The 26,607-nt window shown below is 46.6% G+C and overlaps 1 protein-coding gene across 2 annotated transcripts; it reads left to right on the top strand.

The window, feature by feature from the left end:
* The first annotated feature begins 3,592 nt into the window (after positions 1 to 3,592).
* Positions 3,593 to 8,728, top strand: LOC136461941 (uncharacterized). Of its 2 annotated transcripts, none has more exons than XM_066461333.1 (7): positions 3,593 to 3,949; positions 4,051 to 4,138; positions 4,339 to 4,481; positions 4,775 to 4,862; positions 4,959 to 6,166; positions 7,286 to 7,393; positions 7,504 to 8,728. In XM_066461333.1, the coding sequence occupies exons 1-7, from the start codon at positions 3,683 to 3,685 to the stop codon at positions 7,579 to 7,581; spliced, it is 1,980 nt and encodes a 659-aa protein (XP_066317430.1). In that variant the 5' UTR covers positions 3,593 to 3,682; the 3' UTR covers positions 7,582 to 8,728. The 2 variants fall into 2 exon arrangements, with proteins under 2 accessions (XP_066317430.1, XP_066317429.1); XM_066461332.1 differs by having other exon boundaries at positions 4,240 to 4,481.
* The last annotated feature ends 17,879 nt before the right edge of the window (positions 8,729 to 26,607 follow it).

The raw sequence follows: 26,607 nt of genomic DNA, 5'->3' as shown, positions 1-26,607 counted from the left end.
TGATGAGTCGATGTACAGCAGACCTTGCCGTCCGTCCCTTTCTCAGAAACAACACGGCGTGCGCGCATGTAACAATGGCCGCACGCTACGTGTACATACGCTAGACGAGCGTTGGTGGTCTCCTTTTGCTCCAGGCTCCTGCTTTTCGAGTTGCTATCGAGGCGGCTAAATACACACGCACATACACGACGTGTGTAACTAAGCGTGATAATTCATGCATAAATGATGTAATTTGTACGCCACATTTTAGGACGCCGACCAAACTACAAAACTATGCATGGCGTGAACCTGAGAAAAAACGGGACCAGACGTGCGACAGAAGGTGTATATAAGAGTTCACACCTTATTAATATTTCTTCTGTCTCTCTAAAGTTTTGATAAGAGGCTTCACACCTTAGCTACACTACCTTTTTTTTCTTCTTCACAACGAAATACAGGTGCAACCCTCACATATTATTAGGAGAATATTCTTCGATCTCTCTAGTGTTTTGAGAGGAGGCTTCACATCTTAGCTACACTACTTATTTCTGCAAAACACAATACAAGTGCAACGCTCTCATATATGTATGCACAAACCATACCATATAATAACCTCTAAATGACAAAGCTAGTATAACTCGGAATTAGAAAAAGTTATCAGAGACATTCTCGCTATCAACTGACATAGCGCCAATATATGCTAGAACAGATTACAAAAATACAAGCACTCATATCAAGTCAAAGATTTTAGTCTAATGGACAACTCCCACCATAAAGAAACCAGCCAAACTTCAACTTAATTCCATATCACTACGTACTTAAAACTGGGAGTGAACATTTCTTGAATCACTATAGTTTTGATGGGATAGGAGGCTACATAACGCCTAAAAAGTGGGAGGAAACATTTCTTAGATCACTCTAGAAGGCTGCATACATGACGTGAACCTGAGAAAAAGGGTGTCGTCTAATAGAAGGTGTAATACATAAGAGCTTTAGTTACCTGGATTCTACATAACTGAAGCTGGAGTTGACTTTTAGTACTTCAAAAAATGATGCGTTGTTACCCAATGAGAATAGTAGTTTAATTTACGTAACCAGAACCGCCCAAACTATTTTGACTAAGATGATACTCATCATCGATTCAATCCAGAAATGCTATACACCACTCAAGTATTGGAGCAATCCAATTCTCTTCCTCTCCCTCTCTTTCTTCTCCAACTCCGATGGGCCTAGAAAAGGTTTTTAGGAGGCAAATAGGCCAGACGGTGGGAACAGGAGAGACGGTGGCGGTGGTGACGTCGCCAGAGCGGGCGGCAGAGGAGGTGGCCGGGCCAGGTTGGGCCCGGGGCGTTGATGGCCATGACGGTAGTGGGGGAAGGGAAGAAGAAGGTCGTCGTGGACACAACAGGGTCTCGCTGGAGCTCTGGCGAGACCCTACCGCGCTGCGGCGGGGCGGCGATGTTTCACGGTGACGCTGAACGACCATGGACCAGAGGTAGAAGAAAAGAGATGGAACGTTTGATCTTCATCCAACGGTCGGAACGAATTGAGTGTCCAAACGCTTGAAAACACTCAATTGCTGTGTAGACAGACTCATTCAATTAAACCAGGTCATGCTTGGTGACCAAACAAGCTTAAAGCGAGTAGTCTCCGATATGCATTCTAAATATCACCCACGATCCACACACATGCCATTTGCACATTATGCCATACTCACATACGAACTACGTTACAAGGATACATATAGGAGGGAAAGCCTTGGCCAACACTGCTGATCTCCAAAACGAATTTAATTACAAGCTAAATGAATATCGTACATGTTCTTGCAGCTAAAACACTATTAAGTGGAGCAATAATACTAGACATAATAATAGTGCGAGTGTCATTGTTCTTAAGGCATCACCACCATAAGCTCGATTAGGGCTCCAACCAGTCGATGCTTTGTTGGCTCCAATGGGATAGCATGGCCAATTGTGTGTCATATATAGATACCTACAGAACAACTTAACTCCAACACCAAAAGTGCAGAAACATTAGGGATGAAAACAAACATGACTGGTCGAGATAAACCCTCTTTCATTTTCACCTTTACATTTTAATATGGAAACAAAATTGAAATCCGGAAGGCTAGAAACGGGAACGAAAACGGGATTCACTAGAAATTGAAAACAGATCAATTCGAATGGAAACGTGTCAGTAACGGTCGGGATATGGACAGACAAAACGGGTACGTCAACACACATAACCAAGAAACAAGACTTCACCATAGTGACCTACCGACATGGCATGACAATACTGCCACAACATATAAATAACTATAATGCATGCTGTAAGATTCATAAGATGACATGAGTATATGAGTGCAAAACTATAAGATGACAAGGCTACTACGATGTGGCATAGATGACTGTGTTGCATTATTGCACTTCCTAAAGTAGGATATCCTATGCGGACAAAAGCGGGGTATTTCGACAAAAAGATAGAAAAAAGCGAAAACAATTGATAAAACAACAATATTGTTTCCACCCATTTTCAAATTTGCCAAAAAACAGAAACGCTCAGAATGACTGCCGATAAGAATTTGAGTAGGTTAAAGGCCCCTTTGGCACGGCTCATCCAAAACGGCTTCACCGGTGAAGCAAAAGCCGGTGAAGCCAGAAAAACTAACTTTTTCTGGCTTCTAGTTCATTTTAACCCCGGCTTACAAAACGGCTTCACGCCACAGTGCCTTGATTTGCGCAAAATAGATGAAGTCGAAGCCGGCATAAGCCGTGCCAAACATGCCCTAAATATAGAAATCGAAACAGAATGGGGATTTTCCCCTACCGTTTTACCCCTAAATAGTACTAGTAAGACTTATCTAAATACCAGATCTGGTAGATGCAAAACTAAACATGGCATAGGTAAGTGAAGTGCGTAAGCGTTTAAATTTGATTTTAGGAGACACATATATTTTAAGAGTTGACCATGGAAAAAATGCCGTTTCTGTTAATAGCTAGAGACCCCAATCCGGGTGGGTGGAATGGGTTGGTTACAGGACTAGGAGTTTTTGAACATTTTCTAGAAAAACTTCCCCCTCAACCCTGGTATCCTTTTCAATAGCTACTGCAATAGTATTGTGAGCTTTTAGAATTTTAACATCTTGAATATATTGATCGGATTGACTTATATAAATAAAAAATTCAAACAATCATAAATAAGTACCCATGCCATGTTTTTTAATGTTGAATTAGGGCGTCACAATTTATCGAATTACATTTTCACAACATGTTGAATTAAGTCTCTAGAATGGATGAGTGCAGATGCAAGAAAGAATAATGAACCATAATGCATGCGTTTTTATATGTAAAAATAAGGAAGGGATTTAAATAAATATACTAAATATACATGAAGTCAAAGAAAATAGAAGATGTTTCAAAATGAAAAAAAAGGAGGCAAAGGCTACGCTGGAATAAAAGTCAAGGATCCCTCCTTCGTCCCCGCCTACCGACATGGGACCCACATTTCACCCAGGGCCCCGTGCTCAGGCCACAGCTTACACAGCCCGCCCACCTCCCGCCCCTACTACTATTTTGGCGCCAAAGGATTCGAGCTTTTGCCGCCAAAACCCGCCGCTTCTTCTCCCCCCGTCCCTCCTCTCCGTCTCACAGCCCCACTCAGACGCGGACGCCCCTAGCCTAGCGCGCGCGCGGACCCAGCCAACATGCCGGGCCATCCAACCCCTGCCGCCACGCGCCTCGGCGGCGTCACATCTCGCCGCCACGCGGAGCTGCTCCTCCACAGCGGCGTCGACGGCGTCTCCGTCAAGGACCTCCGCCTCCGCCGCGTCGTCCCGCCCGCCGCCGGCTCCCTCGACACCTCCCCCGAGTGCGTCACACCCGTGAAGCCCGGATCTGTCGAGAGCACTCCTCCGGAGGCCGTGTCGGCTGCTGCTGAGGCGGCGGCGGCCGGGGACCTTGACCGGAAGTTGGTAAGTTGGGCGCTCGTTTCTTGATTTATCTGGTGCCTGCTTGCATTGCCTTTTCTGTGATTTCAGCATCTGATATCTGGATTGGTTCCCCGCTGGATCAGGTTCCTCCGCGGTCCAAGCTCGTCCGCGACCCGCGCTCGTTTGGGTACCGGCGCCTGCTGCCTTTCCTGAACGAGATGACGAAGAACGGTAAATCCTCCCCGTCTCCTCCTAGATTCGTCTTCGTCTGGTTCGGCTCGCATTCCTGTGCTTACGCTGTCTCCCTGCACGCCCGTGTCCTGGTGGTTCAGATAGCTCAATTGGCAAGGAGGTGCTCCCGCAAGACACGGCTGCGCACTCAAAGGATGGGCTCGGCGCATCTGATTCTCGGTTGGCTGATGAATCTGTAGGCGTTAGCCACTGCGAACCTGAAGCCATGGATTCTGTGGAGCCGGTGGTGGTGAACACCGGAGGAGACACCGATGTGAAGGATGCTTGCAACAATGTCAGGGAAGAGATCAAGACTGTCCCTCATGACCTAACCAACATGCCGGTGAGTTTGATGTTGGAGCATCTTCATGCCCATATTTTCTACTAGCTGTTTTTGGCAGCAGGATATGGTTTTGCGCGTGGTTTTCGACTAGCTGTGTAGGAACACTATGTTGCTGCTACTCAGCTAGTTTCGTTATCACGTATAAGCTTGTGAACAGTATAGGAGGATTAAAACCTTGGGGGATGACCATAAGTATTGCTCTAGATTCGTTATCTGGAGCAATATAGCTTGTGAACACTATATTGCTCTAGTTTCCGAAATTAATGGAGAATATATGTTCTTATGTGTTTCAGTTGCTTGCCCGATGCACAAGGTCGAGGTTTGTTCATCATCCAAGCTCGTTCAGCTACAAGCGGATGCTGCCATTTCTCATGGAGAATGGTAAGATACCTGCTCGGGGTTCAATTGATGGTGATTAAGTGGTACCTCGTTTAGATTTCGTTTGCCTCACTGTGTGCTGTTGCCTTGCTGTTTCAGAAATCTCTGCTCAGGAAAGTGACAGGGTCAAAATTCGAAAAATTGCAGAGGAAAGGCGGCTAGCATCAAATGAGAATGATGCCTCAGCCAGTGGGCAGCAGTGTCTTGTTGTCTCTGATGAATCTTCTCAGGAATGCAATAGAGCTCAAGCTGAAATAATGGAAGAAGAAAAGCCACCAAAAGCAGATGTCAGTCATGTTCTTGATGACAGACAGCTTCAGCCTCCTGTTATAGAAACGTCTCCTCCTGATTGCAGTGCAGTTGAAGTGCAAAATGTGATGCAGCAAGAAGCTTTAGCTTCAAGTCAAGGCCCCCTAACTTGTTTTGAGGGTGAATTAACATCAGATGGGGACAATAGCCAGGCCATTGGACAGCTTGTTGTATCAGAAGAGTCTCCAGAGGAATGCAGAAGAGATGAAGTCAAAAGAAGCATACACGATGAAGCAGTAAAATCAGATGGGGGCTATGCTCTGGTTAGTAGAGAATTTCAGCTTGCTGCATCAGAAATCTCTTCAGAAAACAGCATGGCTGAAGTGCAAGGGGCTGCACAAGAACCGTTACCTTTAGATGGAGTTGAGGAAAATTCAGACAAGGGTGACTATGTTTCCAAAGAGCAGGCTCAGCTCTGTGTCACAAATGAATCCTTGGCTGCACATCTGCAAGATAATGCTGAATTCGCTGAAGTACCGCAGTGCCAAAACTTGGACTCAGGATGTCATGATGTTGGATTTGGTAGCCCTACCAAGAGAGTGATACCATTGTTGCATCGGCATTGTGCACAACAACCTCAGGATTCTGTGGTTTCTCTTGATGATCAGCTTCTTGACGATGACATACAAATGGTCTGCAGACCTTCTGATCCCTGTGCTGTTGACAGATCCTTATCAATGGAGGAAATGTCTGGATGTGTTCCGTTCACTCAATCACCATCAAGCAAAGCAGGCATATCACGGCCAAGTGGTGCCCATTCAATGGGAAAAAGAGCTCTGTCTCCTAAGAAGCTTTCTCCAAAGAAAGGAATACTCAAGAGGAGTACAAGGGGGTGTAAGGGTATCTGCATGTGCTTGGACTGCTGTACATTTCGTCTACATGCTGACCGAGCTTTTGAGTTCTCTAGGAAGCAGATGAAAGAAGCAGATGACATAATAAGTAACTTACTGAAGGAGGCGGTCAGTCTTAGGAGTCTGCTGGAGAAGCCTGCTGGCCAAGTAAGTATAAATCCGTGCATTTCAGATTTTGTTTTCTTTTCCTTATCATGAAGTTTTTCTGCAGACTCGTTTTGTTATCACGCTTTGTTATCCTCGAGTCTGGTTGTAGACTCGTTTTGGTTCTTGTCCGTCGGCCGTCGGCCCAAACTTTTTAATAATTGGCCTGATTCTACCCTGGTGTAGATGAAGCCGGATATAAACTATCCTTTATCTAAAAAAAATGAAGTTTTTCTGCAGTTAGGAATGCTATATCCACTCTTCACTAGTATGACGAGTTTTACATTGACTTGTGGTGATCATCGAATCTGAATACTTTGTTAGGATCAGGACCTATCTCCTAATGATATGTTATATTAGAATTTTGTTAGGCTTTCAGGAATACTTTTTCATGATAACCCCACAACACTAGGTTTTTGTCTTCTGCGCCTATTGAGTTTCTTGCTAACATGGTTAGCATAATTTTGGGCAGCATGGTTGTAGAATATATCTGAATCTATGTGTTTGGTAACCATAGAAATGCAAGGATGCATTCCATGCTAGAATTTTTAGCCAGAACTGATCCAACCATTGTGATCATAAACTGTCATTTATGAATGGAGCTAAACTTTTTTTGTTGGTCACTGATGACATGTAGACATTGTAAAAGTCCATATCAACCTTACTCTAGCTGAATAGCTTATACAACAAGGTGATTTCTACCCAGTACCCACACATATATTGTAAAACCTATGGCTTAGCTGCAATCCTTGTCTTATATATTTGTGGTTTGTGTTAATTCATGTATGATGTGGGTTATCCTAGGGGCGAAATCGTAATTGTTTGTTACTTGTTGAACTATTTCCATATTGAGAAAGATCTGACAATTGAGAGTGAACTTGGACTTGTTACATGGAAACTTATGCTGTCAAGTGACTAAAAGGGTTATAGCTTTGGACTGTCCTCAGCCCGAGCTTCCCATCTCCTTTACATTATTGATTGGCTCTTTTAGTGTTTGAAATTCGCTTTGAATATGCTTGCTAACTTACGTTCAAAAAAAAAAATGCTTGCTAACGGCACAGCAGTTTTGTATTCACCAAAGTTTACAAAATCCTCAATTCTTATCGTCGTTTCAAATTGCAGCGAGAATCAACACAAGCAGCTTGCAGACAGGCCTCTCGAGTGGAGGAGGTGGCCAGAAAGCGTTGCCAGCAGATGTTCGTGGATCTAAATTCCCACTGCAGAATCCCTGTGAGTAGTTGCTGTGCCCTGAAACTGCTGAATGACCTAGTTTTGCTTGACCTGACCAGGCAGGCAAATGTGAGCTGATCCATGGAAGCTAACCTGTTGTTTGAACTCAGGGACCAAGGGTTAGATTCACCGAATACGTTGAGGAAAAGAAGGCCTTATCATCTCCACGCAGGAGCAACCGGAGGTGACTGAACTTCAGAAGGTGGTGGTGACCTGACCTGCCCGACCTACGGATCGTGTTGCTGTTTTTTTTTTTTGATGAAAGTGTTGTCTGAATTGTTCAGTACATAATTTATGCTGCTTGGTGAACCACGCCACCCTGTGCGTGGTCCAATCTCTGGTCTTGTGAATGCAATGTGATGTGCTACGGCAGTGATGGTCGAGTGGTTGTCCTAGGCACAGAAGGAAGACTGAAATGAAATGAAATGTGATCGGAGTTTTTGCGCACTGGAACATGTCTGTTTGCAAAATTTAGTGGTGAAATGGTGGTGCCTTGGTTGTAAGGACGCCGGCTTGCGTTGATGTTTGTACTAAATACTATGTACTCTCCAGATTCCAAGTTGTAAGTCGTTTTTACTTTTTCAGATATATAGCTTATACACAACGTCTAGATACATAGTATAAGTGTCTAGAAAAGCCAAAACGACTTGCAATTTGAAAATGAGGGCATAAAACTTATATATACATAGACATGCTTCAGAGGTTCAGATTCGTTCAGTTGGCCAGCAAAGCACGAGTTCTGGTTTGTTTCAGGCCTTATGGCCTGGAAATATGGGTGTGAGGTGGAGACTGTTGCGACCCAATTGCAAGAGAAACAGGGGATCGGTCGTGTGAAATGAAATTGAAGAATCTCGAGTTGAGTCGTGGAGTCGTGTAACTAATAAGATGATGGATGGCTGGGTTGGGTCAATTAGGTAAGTTCTGAGTCAGAGCTTTAGCTTTTGCAGGTTCAGGTTTAGTTTTCTGATACCTTTTCTAGTTCTGCTCTTTTCTTGGCTTCTATCAAACTCATGTATTTCTGTTATGCTATAATGGAAATGAGTAAACAATCGACTGCAAGTCTCTGAAAGCAAACAATCGGGGTTTCTTGCTGCTTCATTGAACAACTAGATTACAGCCATAGAAACACTTGCTAGTTGTATGCACATGGGTACTGATACAGATACCGACTGACTGACATAAAGCGTATGTACTTATATACAGTAGGCAGGCATGTTCGGCGTATTAAAGCCGCTCGAAGCTGTTTTATTGTGAGAGAAAAATACTTAATTAGTTGATAAGCCGACTGATAAGTTCAAGCGAACATGCCAATCCCGGGCGGGCAGAGAGGCCAGACCGCCAGAGGCTAAGGGTCTGTGGTGATGTGCACCCCGATGGCGATGAGGAAGATGGCGGCGAGCGCGAAGAAGAGGATGGCGTGGACGAAGATGGAGGCGCCGCTGGTCTGGAAGTTGCCGAACTCCACGAGGCGGCCGCCCTTGGCCGGCAGCTGCAGCAGCAGGCCCGGCGACAGCAGCACGAACAGCACCACCGCCACCACCACGGGACCCCAGTCGGCCATCTCGAGCTCTGCTGTTTGAAGCGGATGCAGGCCGGGGAGGTTGTAGAACGCGGCAGCGCGCGCCGTGCCCGTGCGGTGCCTATAAAAGCAAAGGGAGGGGCTGCTGATCACTGACGCCGACCGAGACCAACTATGCTCCCAACCAAAACCTGGTTTGCCGTGCAGCTTTGGCCTTTGGCTCTAGTGGAGAGCAAATGCAACGCTTCTAGAATACACTGACTGCTGCCATGGGCGGACATGAACTTGTGTGGGCACGCTTTCTGGACCAGCGGGTGCGTGGACAGTGGCAGCGGCACCAATGATGCACGAGCTTTCTGCGCGGGGAGAAGTTGGGACGTTGCCATCTCATCTCGCCACTCGCCTCACGTCCTCGTCTCATCTGTCCGTGGCTCCGTCCGTGCATCCAGTCACTCCACCACCTGCCCGCTCCGCCCCGTCATTCATGACGTGACTGGTGGCGCTGAGCGCCTTTGCGACTTTGTGGTGTGTCGTCATAAACATCCATTTCCATCTCTTGCCCACTGCCGGGCACGCCTTGTCGACTTCGTACGCGCCCGTCACGGTCACTACAGTTACGATGAAATCGATCAAGCCAGGCTCGCTGCAGCTGCAGGCTGGATCCCATATGGCTAAAGGCTAATCGATATTGTTGTTGTTGATGGTTTATATTGTTCGATGGCCTACTACATATATTAGTGTTAGGTTTGCTTTAGGAAACTACTGACGTCGACTATATACGTTCACACACGAGTCCGCACATGACCAAGCACGCGGTAGAGAAAACTCAGACGATGTCAAGCCATCGGCTCTTTTTTGGTGGCACCATCAGAGCCAGCAGATACTCGGCACGGACGAGAAGAGGCTCCTGCGTTGGAGTGGGTGTGCTCTATAATCGGCCGGCCATGCGGCTCGCCGGCTGCGCACCGCTCGGATGGGTGCCTTGCCCCTGGTTGCTCCCTCTTCCTCCCCCTCTCGGTCTTCTCGCGGGTGCCTTGAAGCGACTAGTATGTGTGTGCACTTGTCGACTCTGGGCGGCGCTGATGGGGTACGACAACCATGGCTGGCCATGGTGATCTGCTGTGGCATAGTCCTTCAATCTGCAACAGCTCCATGAGCCTAATTCATGCGCTCCATGTGGCGGTGGACGGCTGGTAACTTCACCTGCTTCGCAAAAGAAGTTGTGTTTAGCTGCACGCGTCGGTCTCTGACCACATGCCGTGACGCTTGTAGGGCGACCAAAGAGTAGTAGTGAGGCCCTTTTGTGCAGGTGGCGAGGTGGAGCGTGTTGGGCGACTGGTGTTAGCCGGAGCCTTTCTAGTTAGAGGTTCTAGTTCGCTACTTTCTTGTGGCGCATATTGGTCCTCCTAGAGTGGATCTATAGTGGTGAACAGCGCCGGTCCTATGATTTTGAGGGACCCTCTGATGAATTCGTCGCGACGGCCCCTCTAAACTATAAAATTTTAGAATATATAGGCTAATTTTATTTGTATAGGAAAAACAAATCCTAATAATATATTTTTAATTTAATGTGTCTGATAATTATTGAGAGCGAGAAACAACGTAGACTAAAAAAAACAATATATTTGTACTTTTATAACTAATACAATTACCTTAAAGAAGAATAGAACTCCATCATATCCACTGCTTCTTATAAAAAGATACTTCTTCGGGCATTTCTTAATGCAAAATCATCAAGGACGGTATCGAGATCAATACTGTCTAAGATATCCTTCTCGATGGTGCACATAGCCAAGCCATTTAATCTTTCTTGTGACATAGTTGATCTCAAATAGTTCTTCAACAACTTCAATTTTGAGAAACTTCTTTCGGCCGAAGCTACAGTCACATGTACAGTTAAAAGAATTCGATAGGCAACTGAAATATTTGGATAGCAATCTGCATCCATAACAAACTTCAGAATCTCTGGCGCCGACATCAAAGAATCTAGCAAAGTCACTTGCAACACCTTTAATTCTGAAAAAAAATCATTGATCTCAACATCGGATGAGTTATCATGAGAAAAATTTTCTATAAAAATCTTGCAGCGCAACCAAAGATCAGCTTCATCCAGGGATTTCAAATTTTCTGAGTTAAACAAGAACCCAAAAACATTATCAAATGCTGTCATCTGCTCAAATCTACTAGTCAATGAAGCAATTGCAGAATCAATCATAACTAGGAAGTACTCTCTTCTAAAGGAGTCCACAACAGACTGTTGTATTTCCTCGTCTTGGTCATCTTGTTCATCAAAATGTTTCTTTCTCTTTCGTTGATGTTTTGTAGGAAATATTGGCTCTATATTCCATTCAGATGCAATGTTTTTTGCTGCATCCATACTAGAAGTGAAACCTTCATCTCTATACTTCTTAAAATATGACATGACACCTTCAATGTGTTTGAGAGTAGCATCTATACTCACAATTTTAGATTGCAACTTCTTGCTAACCTTATTTATAGAGAATAAAATATCATGCCAGATAACCAAACCAACTATAAATTCAAAATTCTCAAGTGCACTCACCAAAGATTGACATTCACTAACTGCCATTGGGTCATCAGTTGAAGCCTTCTCTAGCGCTATTAAAGCTGATCTTATTTGAAGAGTTTGGAATCTGATAGCTTGAACACTTTTTATTCGGCTTTCCCAGCGAATATTAGACCATGACTTAACTATCAATCCTGGGACATTATCAACCAAAATCTTCCACCTTTTGGTAGATTTTGCAAACAGGGTGTATATACGTTGGATAATGCCAAAAAAAGAAATAGCTTGCCTGCAAGATTTCAAATATCACAAATAGTAAGATCCTAAATAATAGCATATTATATGAAAACAATATATAACATATAAAAGAAATAATAGTTTACCTGCAAGATTTTCCCATATCACAAAGAGTAAGATTCAGACTATGACATGCACACGGCATATATAGTGCTCTTAGATTAATTTCAAGAAAGCACGTCTGAACACCTTGGTGTTTTCCCTTCATATTTGAACCATTATCATACCCTTGACCCCTCACATCATCAATGTTCAAACCAAGAGAGCCCAATGCACTCTTTAATTTATTAAAAAGACCCAATCCTGATGTGTCATCAACCTTCAAAAACTCTAGGAAGTACTCCTCTACCATTGGAACATTCCTCGATATATTCACACACCTAATAATTAGAGTCATTTGTTCTTCATGGCTCACATCTAGAGTACAATCTAAAATCACAGAAAAATACTTGGCATCCTTAATGATCTTTAATATAGTTTGTTTTACACAATTTGCAAGAAGAGAAATCATCTCATTCTGAATTTTATGCCCAAGGTAATGATGTTGAATCTCACTATTTTGAATCCGCCTAATATGATCTTGCATCACTGGATCAAATTCACCCATCATTTCAACTGTGCCCAGAAAGTTACCATTGTTAGCTTGATAAAGTTTCTCATTTTGCCCTCGGAAAGCCAAATTATGTTTAGCAAGAAACTTGACAGCAGAAACGATTCTTACTAAAACTTGTCTCCAACGCTCTCTCTCCTTTGCAATTTCTCGTTGCAAATCATCATCAATTGTTTTATTTTTGCTCAACCTCAGCCTAAGTTCATTCCAAGTATTCATGTTTCTTATATGCTCAACACTATTCTCATGTTCCTTGAGTCTTAAACCAAGATGTTTCCAGTCCCTCAATCCATCGTGTGCTACCAAACTTTTGTTCTGATCTGATTTGAACAATTTGCAGCAAAAAACAAAAACTTTGTCCACATGTTTAGAGTAAACCAACCATTTTCTATCAACCACCTCACCATTGCTTAACTTTCTGGAGTAGTAAGCATATGAAAAATGTCTATTGTGAGCATCTACAGGGAACTCAAGATTCAATTCTCTCACTGGTCCTTTTTCAATCAAAATATCTCTACCCTTATTATCAAGATTCTCCCAAGTTCTAGGGTCAAAGACATCATGAATAGAAGGTTGCACATCATCAATTGAATTTTCAGGTTGAGAGGAATGTTGTAAATTTTCATTCTCTATAGCATCAACTTGTTTACTTAAATTATCATTAACTTGTTGTTGCTCTTCTTCTTGATTATCAGGTGCATCTATAGGGTTGTCATCATGCACAACACTACTTGAAACTGAAAAAAACTTATCTAAAGCACCTTGTTGTGACTGAACAAATTGTTCTTCTTGTCTTTTCCATTTTCTTTTCGCAGCCCCTGACAAATGTTTCTTAGGTAACATTCTAAAATTCTTACACCTGACCTAAATTACAAGAAAAACATGACTATATGAGTACAAAGTACTAGACAAAATTTGAACAAGGAAAAAAAACCCTAGTGCATAGACAATTTAGACATGAACTGATTCAGAACCAAGATTCACAAATCACAAAAAGGGCAGAAAGAAATAACCAAGATAAATCTTCAGATGTCATCGACTCGTCGAGCCCTGCCTCGGGCCCTCAGCTGCCTTGTCGATCACGATCGGCAGTTCGACACTTCGTCTCGTTGGTTCCTAGAGTCTGAGCGGATCAGCCTTATCGTATGTGGTATGCGGATTCGTCTGAGCGGATCAACACTTCGTCTCGCCTGTTCCTAGAGTCTGAGCGGATCGACACTTCATCTCGCCTGTTCCTGGAGTCTCGCATGTTCCTTGGCTGCCTTGTCGTATACTCGTATGCGGATTGTCGTGCGGATCAGCGGAAGTCTGAGCGGCTGTGGCTTGATCGGGCTCCTGGCCTGCCATTTATTATTGGACTGGCTATAGGTAGTATTGGACTAGAATTCTAGAACTAGAAACCCCGGGCCCACAAGGCTTAAGTAGCTGTCCAGCGCCGCAAGCAACATCAGACTTATATATTTGGCCACTTGGGGTACGGGGTCTTATATATTTGGGCTTGGGCCCCCATCCCGCCTAGGCCCCCAGCCATCGCACCTCCTGCCCCCCCTTAGGGCTGGCACTGGTGGTGAAGTTAGAGTTGCTTTGGTTGTGGGGTACACCAAAGCTTGGTAACAATAACACATTGCGTTCTTTTTCTATGGAGGTCGCGACTTGTTGCGAGTGAGTGGTGGCATGTTGGAGGCTTTGGCTGATATTTGTCATGAGAATGAAGTTGGAGCTGCTTATTGCTAGAACTTGTGATAAGCTCCACAACGACGATGACGTGCGGTGGGCTCCATCAGCTGTGTGTCACCTTTGTGTATAAATGTGTTGATTAGGGTTATCCATCTTGGTTGTTGTGTTTAGGATTTTCGCTGGTTTTCCTTTAATAAACTGTGCGACTATAAGTTTTCAGGTCAGGTTTCCCTCATAAACTGATTCTCAATTGAAAGATAGGCTCATGCCATTTTGGTAAAAAAAGTTCAGAAGAAAGCTCTGGAAGTTCCGGAGATCACTGAAAACTTTCTAAACCCCTACCAGATCTCAATGAAAAATAGATAACCAAATTAACACTTCCTTGAGGTCGATAGAGCCCTCTGTACTCTTCTCTTGACCTGAAAACGTTTTGACGAGATACATCAGGTAGAAAACTAAAGCTCAATGAGCGAGTGAGCAAGCGAAGCACGCGTGAGAGAGAAGTTGAAGCGAAAATGAAACAACAATGAAAGGATCAAGATGCCCAAGAGGGGGGGGGGTTGAATTGGGCTAATTCTAAAATTCTTTGCAATAATTAAACCCTACGGTTAGCCCACTTCACCCCTTGTGCCTAAAATGTGTTCCTATTGATCTATCGCACAAAAGTTTAGCAACCTATATTTCAATCCTACTCTAGCATGGACTATCGACGAAATATAGTCGGCAGTCTACCTAGGGGTATGGCCCAAGGTAGTAGATTGTCGGTAGACAGATGCGCAAGCCACAAACAAGACGGTGACGCAAGACTAGACACGAGGTTTTATCCAGGTTCAGGCCGCCAAGAAGGCGTAATACCTACGTCCTACGTCTGATTTGTATTGCTTGTATGTCAATGAGAGATGTTTTTTAGAGGGGTCCTCTGCCCGCCTTATATAGTCCGGGGGGTAGGGTTACAGATCTGAAAACTAATCCTAGCCAGTTACAATTGCCATATGTGGTCGGATAAGGATTCCTATTCTAACCGACCAGGATCTTGCTTGATCGCCAAATCTACCTTGACTCCTTGCGCGGGTCTCCGATCAGGTTGGCCGGGCCGCGCGTCGTCTTTTGGTGGACCGGACCCACTGATCTAGGCCGGCCCAAGCCTAGCCATAAGGGTATAGGGGTTAATACCCCCATAGCTAGTCCCCGAGCACCATGTATTATGCTGTGACACGCCATTTTAACCTTCTTCGACAAGTAAGGCTTGAGTCCTTGACATCTCTGTCCACCGCTGTCGCCGGAGAAGTAGGTTGTCCGAAGAATGTATGGTGCTCTTAAGAAAAAAGAAAAAGATTTCCATCCTGGGAAGTGTGCCCACTTGTATTTCTAAAAGAAATGTAAGTGTGTCTTGAAGCATAGCGTCCTTGATCATCAGAGGCGTAGGGGTCGAAAACAAACACATTCACCGCAAGGTGAAGTGTGCCCACTTAGTCTCCGAGCCTAGTAGTAGGTGATGTAGGCACGTGGTGCCAGGGTCCAAAAAAGAATTCCCAGTTAAGTTGAGAACCCAATTGTCGTATAAGCAATACGAGATGCACCGGCAGGTGCATCGTATCGATGTAGTCCCCGAGCTTGCTGGAAGGCGAAGTATGAGCCTTGTAGCAAGGTCTAAGTAAATGTCTCGGAACTGGATGTGAGTACAAATCACATGTAGCCGAGGAGAACGATCTCCGAGCAGTGGTCGGGATAGTCCCCGAGCACGATAGTAATCCTTACAATCAGTCAAAGCGTAGGGGTCGATTAAATAAACACATTCACCGCAAGGTGAAGTGTGCCCACTTAGTCCCCGAGCTTGCTGGAAGGCGAAATATGAGCCTTGCAGCAAGGTCTAAATAAATGTCGCTCAACTGTATGTGAGTACAAATCACATGTATCCGAGAAGAACGATATTCGAGTAGTGATCGGAACAGTTCCTGAGCACATTAGTAGTCGTATCAGTCCCCAAGCACAGCAGTGGTCGGAGCAGTCCCCGAGCACGGCAATGGTCTGGGTAGTCCTCGATCACGGTAGTGGTCGGAGCAGTCCCCTGAGCACTGGCAGTGGTCTGGGCAGTCCTCGATCATGGCAGTGGTCTGGTCCTTCCTTGAGCACAAAACATGTAGCGAAAAAATGAACTGCCGCTTGTATTATTATTTGGTGTATTTATCTAACTCTTTACTCTGTCAAGTCCAATCTGACACGTCTAGGTCAAAAAAGTAGACAGGGTATAGCACATCACCCTGTCTTCTTTCTCTTTCTGGCAAACAGTCGCTTGGCACCTAGTATGGAGGTGCGTCAGTGTGGGGCCCTCTCACACTACCAACGAAGAGGCGCGTACACTGGTAACGAAGGGGGCGTGTTATTGGCATAGATCTCGAGGTTGTGAAAACAACCGTCTATGCGGTGCGTGCGCACGTCTCTCAAGAATCTCGGGCTGGACGAAAACGATAGGAGCTCTTGGTTATTTATAATATAGAACTAGGTAAGTTACTTTTTACCGATCCCCATTGTCATTCGCCGCCGCAACCTTCTTCTTCCTCTTGCCAAACCCTATTCCTCCAAAAATCATCACCAATCCCCCCTCCACCGCATCCACCCCTTTAGCAAGGGCAGATTAATGGCGAAGAGAGACACCCAGAAGAATGGCAGAGTCATGGCGAAGGAGTGGTGGAAGTCAAGGAGCAATGAGCAGACCATCGAAGACCTCGTCACCATGGGAGTGCTCCACAACAAGGCCCTCGTGGGATGGCGTGCACCGGAAGGAGAAAGCTTCCCCGATCCACAACCAGGTGAGATTATGGTTTTTAAGGATTTCTTCAAGCGGGGTTTTGGGGTTCCAGTGCACCATTTCCTTCAGGGGCTCTGCTTGTATTACAAGATTGGGATTTGTAATCTGCATCCCAACTTGATTCTTCTTGTCTCCACCTTCATCCATCTTTGCGAAGCTTATGGTGGCTTCTAGCCCCATTTCGACCTCTTTCGCCATCTGTTCTGTTTGCGAAAGAAAGAGAGCAGCGGCTCGAAGATAGCCGGAGGCGTATACCTCAATCTGTGTGACGGTATGAAGGCCTAATACTTGCACTACCCCTGGAACACATCACTGGACGAATGGTACAAGAAGTGGTTCTACATCCGCGAAGAGCCGAACACGATCACCCTATGCGATGTGGGGTTGATTCCGGAGAAGAAGAACAGCTGGTCAGAGAAGCCCGAGCACTTGGAGCAGATCGCAGAACTGCTCGGGATGATCCCATGGGGAAAGCTAGATGGTCCAAGCGTGGTCGGGAACTTCATCAGCCGAAGGATCCAGCCCTGCCAGAAGAGGGTACATCCTAGCTTCGAGTACTAGGGGAGCGCAGATCCAACGAGGACCAGAAAAGAGGCGCTCGATAAGATAGAAGTCAAGGCCAGGATTGGGGAGCTATTCAACCTAGCCGACCCCAATTATGTAAGGTTAAATGACATCGAGCGCGCCTTCAAGCTGGCCCAACCTCCCCCAAAGGTAAATGATGCTTCCTTGTACCTGTAGAATTATGTTGTAACAAAAAATTGATTGTTGTCTCCTTTATGTTTCCCAGAGTAATGGTCGTGACTAGGCAACAGTGTGGATTGACCGCAAATTGCCGGCCCAACCGCCCAGACCAGTGCCAGGACCGAAGACGTCAAGTGGGCGGTACTCGGGGTTGGGGAGGATGCAATGGCCAGGGCTGCTGGCAAGCGACCGGCTACCAACAAACGTCGCTAGGCCATCTTCCCCCTTTCAGACGATGAAACAGAGGATGCGGACATCTTCTGACTCGTCCCTTGAAAGAGGAGACAAATGGGGTCGACAGAGAAGGGTGGCTCCTCTGTGCTAGCAGTGATCGCATCACCGACCACTGCAACATAGAGGACAAGTGGGGGAAGTGTCGAGCACCAAACCCCGGCGCCAGTACCGGTCGTGGAAAAAGACCCGGTGGAACCCGCCGAGCACGTGGAGTAGGCGCGGTCGAAGAGACGCTCCTTCACCATGTCATTCCGTGCTTCCAAGCTGTAAGTGTCTGTAACTTTGATGTAAGCTTATAATTTGTACTTGAATACTATTGTCTTCTGAGCTTTTCTCTGCTATATTAGGTCGGCGTCCACTGAAAATCCCGACCAGCTAGCCAGGTGTGGCACGACTTCGCTAGTACTGGCGGAAAGAACTGCTCAGCAGTCGGCTGTGGAGGAACCTCTAGAAGAAATTCCGCCAGAACCTCAGCAGATGAGTAGCCAGATGATAGTCCCTGAGTAGCTGGTCAAGAAGACAGCCGAGCAAAGTACAAGTGCTCTGAGCACTAACCCTGCTGAGGTGGATACCTTTGCGCCAAGGGAACCAGACCAAGCCGAGGAGCAGCAACCGGAGTTGGCATAGAGCACGCTTGCCGATGCTACGGCTCGTGGGAAAGCCATAGTGGTCGCGGAGACTACAGACTCTAGACCAGTGCTGCCCCCTGGACAAGAGGTCGAAGAGGACGAAGTAGAAGAGATCCTGGGCCGCCCCCAGGACAAGCAACAACATGTATATGTGTCGCACTGGCAGAACGATGAGTGGGTTATGCATGAAGAAATCCCAGAGGTCGAAGAGACCCTAAAAGTTGAATGAGCGGCAAAGCATCTGGTGACAGAAGTCTAGGTATGTTTGGCTTGACCACTTGACCCTATTATGTAGTTGAACTGTCTGACTTAGCTTGTTTATATGCAGGACTTGATGAAGACCGCAAAGTACCGAAAGAGGTGCTTCGACCAGATTGAGGGAATCACGGTGAACAATAGAGAACTGGTGGCTGAGGTGGAACGCTTGCGCCACCAACTTGAAGCCACCGACCAGGAGAGGACAGAGCGAGAGGCACAGAACTAGAACCTGGTCGGCCAGCTCAATAACAAAGAGTGGGAGAAAACAAGTAAGTTGTCATTTTATCACAGCAAGTGTATGACACGTGTTGTTGCGTTGTTGGTAGTGACAGCCGTAATGTAGGCTTAGAAGCTGAAGTAACCCACCTCCAAGAGGAGAATAGTCGTGTGACCGCAGAGTGTGGTCGCCTAAAAGAGGACAACGAGAAACTGGCGCGCAACCAGTCTCAACTCTAGGACCACACCACCAAAATGAAGGAGGAACTGAAAAGTAAGTATTCTAGACCACCTTTCTCATTCTGTTGCCCGCCTTATCTTGTCGTGACGTTACATTTGATGTCTTGTATGGTGTGCAGTTTTAAAAGGCAATGCCAAGAGGCATCTAAAAGCCATGATGAAAGAGTGTGATGGCTGGAAAGCACGATGCCTCGAGGCCACCGAGGATCGGGACACATGGAAGAACCGGTGCCAGGAAGTGGCAACTAGCATTTTGCCTATCCTTGACCTTATCAACCCAGTGCTCACAGAGGAAGAGCTAAGGACGCCCTAGCTCAGACTAGTCGAGAGATGCAGACAAGCATGGGGATGGTTCCAAGAGTTCATGAAGGAGGTAGGTGAGTACACGGGTGCCAATGTGCTAAGCATGGTGCGTGCCCACTATCCCCTGATCGATCTCACACGCCTAGAGGCTGGATACCCGAAGGAGGTAGACCCAGACAAGGCAGAGGAGCTTCGAATGGCCCAACTAGACCTGTCATCAAAGATAATTGGTGACATTAACCTATGTGGAGGTGGGACAACACCTGTACAGGGTACGCCATCGACAAGTCAGCTGGAAACGCCATCAGTTGCAAGCCAACCGACGAAGCCTGTGGTCTTGACCAGCCAGGCATCGGTGGGGCCATCCCCTTCAGCTCGACTAGCATAAGAGTCCCCGAGACTCGAGTAGGATATCGGAAGCAGCGAGTAGTAGGTGCCACGCGCCCCGACCAGCCAATGTAATAGGCTTAGAGTTGTAGAAGGAGGACATAGTTGTGTTATTGTAAACTTGGGCCTCTTCAGGCAAGCTTGTAATAACATAACCGTATATCATTATAAGCTTGTTTGCTTTGTATAAAATGTATTTAAGCTTGAAACTTATGTTGGTGTAACTAAGTGAGAACATGTTAACGTTCTATTTAGTTGTACCATTTTGCTCGACACATCATCCCAAAAAGTTTGTGCGGCCCTAGTTTGCCATGTGGTCGGAGTGTGAGGTGCGTGACCTATGCACATGTAGACGCAGACAAGTCAAACCAAGGGGAACATGCCGATCACCCATAACATAGAGAGCGGATCTCATGCACGTGTTGGGAGGAACCAGAGACAAGTCCTGCTCCGAAAACCATAGAAGGAGTGGTGGTCGGCTTTTACTGGCTAAGTTAGAATAACCATGAAATTCGAAGTGACACATTAGAGTGGTCGGAGAAATCATAATAGCTTTATTGAAGTAAATTGAAAGTACAAGAGGGGTACATATCTTAGTAGTTAAGCATAGAAACGTCTAAGCTTGTTGATGTGCCACGAGTTTGGTACGTCCGTACCGTCCAGGTGAGCTAACCTATAAGACGTTGGTCGTGTGACTTCCTTGATCATGAAGGGCCCCTCCCATGGGGTTGTGAGTTTATGGACACCAGCCTAGTTCGTCTTCCACTTCAGGACCAGGTCCCCGACCCCAAAGAACCGCTCTTTAATGTTCTTGTTGTAGTACCTGCGTAAAACAGCAAGGTATTTGGCCATACATACACAAGAATCGAGCCGCTTCTCTTCTATGCTATTCACTTCTAGCTCTCGTACTTCATTGGCCTTGCCTTCATCGAAGTTCTCTACCTGTGCTAATCTGAAAGCTATATCTGCAGGGAGGACTGCCTTAGCACCGTAAACCATAAAGTATGGCGAGACGCTGGTGTTACGACTGGGCTGAGTTCTGAGGCCCTAAACCACGGTTGGTAACTCTTTGAGCCATCTTCCGAGAGCTTTGTCATTTTCTTGATACATCCTCTTCTTCAATGCATCCAAGATCATGCCATTTGCTCGCTCGACTTGTCCATTAGCTCTAGGGTGCGCCACCGAGATATATTTTACTACTATGCTCCTTTCATCGTAGAAGTCCTAAAAAGCGTTCCTAGTGAACTGAGTACCCAGATCAGTGATGATGCTATTGGGTATGCCGAAACGATGGATGACTTGGTCGAGGAACGTGACAACCTTTTCTGAGGATGCCTGTACCAAAGGCATGTATTCTATCCACTTAGAAAATTTGTCAATCAGCACAAAGACGCATGTAAATTTTCCTAGAGCCGGTTTGAAGGGCCCGATCATATCCAGTCCCTAGCATGTGAAGGGCCAAGAGGCTGGTATTGTCTAGATCTCATGTGCTGATACATGGATTCTCTTGGTGAAGAACTGACAACCCTCACAGTGGTGGACTAGCTTCTCTGTGTCGGCTACTGCTGACGGCCAATAGAACCCTGCTCGGAAAGCCTTACCGACCAGTGTTCTTGAGGCCGCATGGTTGCCGCAGGAGCCAGAGTGGATTTGGTCCAGGAGATGTTTACCATCCTCTTGGGTTATACATTTCATCAAGATTTCCTGCTTTGCATTTTTGCGCCATAGCTTGCCATCGACGAGCAAGTATTGCTTACTGCGACGCATCAGGCGCTCGTTTTCTATCCGATCAGTGTAACCACTACCATCTGTTAGGTATTTGATGAAAAGTATTCTCCAGTCGGACTCATGAGTGGTCAGAGGTGGCTTGGTGGTGCTCAGCGCTAGAACCATAGCCACCAATTGCTGGTCTGGAGGCTTGTCTGCCATGGAATCTTCGTCTTCGATGGAAGGCATGAGCAGGTCTTGGATGAATACGCCATGTGGGATTTTGGCTTGGGATGATCCTAACTTGGACAGCGCATCCGCTGCTTGATTCTTGTCCCAGACCACGTGTATGTACTCAATGCCATAGAACCTGCCTTCTAGCTTTCTGATAGACTTGCAATATGCATCCATCTTTTCGCTGGTCGTGTCCCAGTCCTTATTAAGTTGGTTGATGACCAGAGCCGAGTCTCCATAGACATAGAGACATTTAACGCTAAGCTCAACCGCAATGCGCAGACCATGTAGGCATGCTTCATACTCGGTGGCATTATTAAATGCTAGGAAATAAATCCTAAGAACATACCGGAGCTGCTCCTTGGATGGTGAAACGAAAAGGACTCCTGCTCCCGCACTATCAATGTTGAGAGAGCCATCGAAGTACATCATCCAATACTCGTCGGATCCCAGAGAGGCAGGCATGCTTAAGTCTGTCCACTCGACGATGAAGTCGACGAGTGCCTAAGACTTGATTGTAGTACGGCTTGCAAATTCCAAGGAGAAGGGGCATAGCTCCATTGCCCATTTAACGATGCGCCCATTTGCATCCTTGTTGCTAATGATGTCTCGCAGCGGGTACTCAGTCATGACCACCACATGATATCCGTCGAAGTAGTGTTTCAACTTTCGGGATGTTATCAGTATGGCGTAGATCAACTTCTAAATCTGTGGATACCTGGTCTTGGATTCATTGAGTACCTCATTGATGAAATAGATTGGCCGCTGTACCTTGTAGACATGGCCGGGCTCATCACGCTCGACCACCATGGCCGTGGAGACCACTCGATTAGTAGACGCAATGTAAAGCAGGAGTGTTTCGTCTTCTCTTGGAGCAGTGAGGACCGGAGGTGACGTAAGGTATTGTTTCAGCTATGTGAAGGCAGCGTCTACTTCCTCCGACCACTCAAACTTTTTATATGCTTTGAGTAGTTTAAAGAACGGTAATCCTTTTTCGCCTAATCTTGATATGAAATGGCTGAGGGCGGCCATGCATCCGGTAAGCTTCTGAACATCCTTCACCTTTTTGGGTGGCTTCATGTCCAAGACAGTTTTGACTTTCTCCGAGTTAGGGCGTATGCCGTCGTGACTGGCGATGTTGCCAAGTAGTATGCCAGAAGGAACACCAAAGATGCACTTCTTTGGGTTTAACTTCCACTGGAATGTGTTGAGGGCTACAAAGGTACGTTCTAGGTTGTCAACAAGGGTATGTGCTTCCTTGGTTTTGACAACTATATCATCAACATAAGCCCCGACGAGATCGTCTTTTATCTCGTCTTTGAGGCAAGCTTGTATAGCACGTTGGTAGGTAGCCCCGGTGTTCTTGAGCCCAAACGACATGGTCATGTAGCAGTAGGCGTCGAAGGGCGTGATAAAAGATGTCTTGATCTGGTCATCCTTTTTGAGAGCGATCTGGTGATAACCAGAGTAGCAATCGAGAAAGGAAAGCAGCTTGCAACCAGTGGTTGAATCTACGACCTCGTCTATGTGAGGTAGGCTGAAGGAGACTTTAGGGCAGTGTTTGTTAAGATCAGTGTAATCAACACACATTCTCCATTCATTATTCTTTTTGTGTACAAGAACCGGGTTGGCTAACCACTTCGGATGATACACTTCTTTGATAAATCCGGCTGCCAAAAGCCATGTAACTTCTACCCTAATCACCTCCTTTTTGTCGCGAGTGAACCATCGTAGCTTCTGCTTGATAGGTTTGGCCTTGCCATTGACATTCAAGGAGTGCTCGATCAAGTTCTGAGGTACACTGGGCATGTCAGTAGGTTTCCATGCGAACACATCCACGTTGCTCCTCAAGAACCTGACGAGCACGTCTTCCTATTTGGGATCCAAGTTGGCCCCGATAAGGGCTGTTTTGCTAGGATCACCATCGACCAGCTGGATCACCTTGTGCTCCTTGGACTTGATGTTCTTATGTGGAGCCTCGAGCTCTGGGATCTCCAGGTGGTCGGTCGAGGTCTTCTTGGCGTCGAGCATGGTCTCGGCCATGCGAATAGAGAGGTCGTGAGCCTCTGCTATTTTGAAACTATCGTCTTCGCAGGTATAAGTTGTGTACATGTTGCCTCGGAGGGTTAGAACTCCTTTCTCGGTAGGCATCTTGAGCACCAGATACCTGTAATGAGGTATGGCCATGAACTTGGTGAGCGACGGTCGACCAAGAATAGCATGGTAGGTGCCGTCGAAATCAGCGACCACGAAGTTGACGTAGTCAGTGCGGAAGTGGTCCGGGGTCCCAAACTGCACAGGTAGCGTGATCTGCCCGAGAGGTGAAGAGCTCTGTCCGGGGAGAACACCCTAGAACTGTGCCTCATATGGCTTGAGGTCCGCCTGAGCTATCTTCAGGGCGGGCAGACTGTTCTTGAACAGTATATCGATGGAGCTACCGCTGTCGATCAGTACTCTGTCGAACTGAACCTTGTTGATACAAGGATCGAGGGCTAGGGGAAAACATCCTGGCTTAGGTATTGTGGCCCATTGGTCCTTTTTGCTAAAGGAGATTTCATGGTGAGACCATGGAGGGAGCCAGGGATCGGCGAGGAGGTTGTCGGTGTTGGCCACGTTCAAGCAAGCGCGGGTGAGCAGCTTGCATTCTTGTTTAGTCTCGATGGACACTTTGCCTCCGATGATGGTGTGTACGCAATCGGTTGGCTTGGCGTACTTGTGACGAGGGTCTGCATCGTCGTCGTCGTTATCCTCGTTGCGTTGTTCTCTTGTGTCGTTAGGCTTGTCGAATGTATCCAGAGCCTATTGGCGCATGTAGATAGACTTGAGAATGTGGCAATTCTCTATGGTATGGTTTGACTTAGGATGGAGCTGGCAGGGCCCTTTCAATGCTTTGGCGTAGTCATCTTCGTAGTTACGATATCCGCCACCCTTTTTAACGGTGTTGACCTCGCCGCCGTCTTCCCAAGCACGCTTGCTCCTATAATCGTCACGGTGGTTACGCCGCTAATTACGTTGGTCGCGGTGGTCGCAGGAGTCATTGCGCTGGTTGCGGCGATCAAAATTATCATTCCGAGCACGGTTGCCGCGGTAGTCGTCATGGTGTGGGGGGTGGTCGGAGCGTGGAACCCTTGCTGCTTCTTCAATAATTATCTTTTTAGCGTTGTTGGTGTCTGCATATTTCTTAGCGGTGGCCAGGAGTGCTGTGATCGATTTAGGTCTCTTGCGGAGGAGCTTGTCCCTTAGGGCGTCGTGGAAGCGGAGGCCAGTGATGAAAGCCTCGATTGCCTCATTGTCGGAGATTGATGGGACCTTGATGCGTATCTCTGAGAAACGTCGGACGTACTCGCGCAGTGGCTCATCTTTTCTATCTCGAATCCATTACAGATCGTATTTGTTGCCTGGTTGTTCACAAGTAGCAATGAAGTTGTCGATGAAGGCTTGCTTGAGCTCCTTCCAAGAGTCAAAGTAGTTCGCCGGCAAGCTGACCAGCCATTGGTGACCTACATGGCCAATAGCAACTAGGAAATAGTTAGACATGACATGCTTGTCAGCCATGGCTGATCTGCACGCAGTTTCGTAGAGCATGACCCATAATTCGGGGTTTTCCTTGCTGTCGTACTTCTGAAGTTTCTTGAGCTTGAAATTCTTGGGCCATATGACTTGGCGAAGGTGTAGTAAACTGCTTCAAACCCGGCGGGCCGTGGGCAGTGTCATATTCCATACGGTGATAACTTTCGTGGGATGCTCGATCATCAGCTCTCTAGTTGATGCGAGCGCGCAGATCGCGTCCACCGAGGTAATGGCGGAGATCGTTATTGCCATCGCGGCGATCTCGATCGCCATCTGGATTAGCCCTGTGACCGTGGTTATTACGACGATTGTCGTGGTTGTCCCGGTGGTTATCATCCCAGACGTCACGACGGTTGTTGTCCCGATGGCGGTTGTCATCCTGGCCACCATCATGGCCACCGTTTCCACCTTGACGGTTGTCTAATGGGTCATTGTTGCGTGAGCCACGTTGGTTGAGTGGCTGTGAGCGACTTGGGTGCTGGCGGCTATGGCTTGACTCGACTGAGATGGATGGAGCCTGAGCTTGGTTTACAATCTCTGCGGTCTAGGCCATAGCAGCTGTCAGATAGGCTTGTATTTCATCGCAAACTGCTTGGGTTTCCGGGGTGTTGGGTAGCCATTGCATTGTCGCCATAGCGACGGCTACATTGGCGCTTGGAGTCCTGAAGACCTATTTGTCCCCCACCCTGTTGAAAGCATCGTTGAGGTCACATGGCTAGACCCTTATGCGTCGTGCCTCCTGGTCTACTTTGGCTTCGATTTGTCGGCGATTAAACTGGTCAATATTGTGTGCTTCGCGTGCAGTCCTTTCTTGTTCTATTTCGCCAACTACTAGCGGCTCGTCATTGCTGACAACATGGATCAAATCCCCTTGTCTTGGCGAGAAAGACGGGAATTGTGAGAACCCCGGGGCGTGGTCTGGGATATCCAGATCGTACTTGACGCCTTCATCTTCGTGATGCTGAAGCTCGGTGTGGATAGATGCATTAGATGTAGTGCTAGACGAGGAGCTGGAGTCGCCCTCTTGGACTGTGTGGACGGATCCTTCTTGATAATCTTCAATCCGGATCATGTTGATGAAGTTGTGTGGCTTCGGCCGAGGTCGGTGCATAAAACATAGATCCAAGCGGTGTTGTAGGTTGTACGCGTAGCTGGAGGCAGCGTTTCACAGGCCGTAGGGCTGGACCTGGTGGTTCTCCATCGAGGCTTCGTACTCGGAGAGCCGGAGACCCATCGCGAAGGCTAGCCGGCGA

Source organism: Miscanthus floridulus, chromosome 6 (assembly GCF_019320115.1).
Source record: "Miscanthus floridulus cultivar M001 chromosome 6, ASM1932011v1, whole genome shotgun sequence".
NCBI classification, from domain to species: domain Eukaryota; kingdom Viridiplantae; phylum Streptophyta; class Magnoliopsida; order Poales; family Poaceae; genus Miscanthus; species Miscanthus floridulus.
Note: the sequence above shows the minus strand (reverse complement) of the source record. Positions and strands in the feature narration are given on the sequence as shown.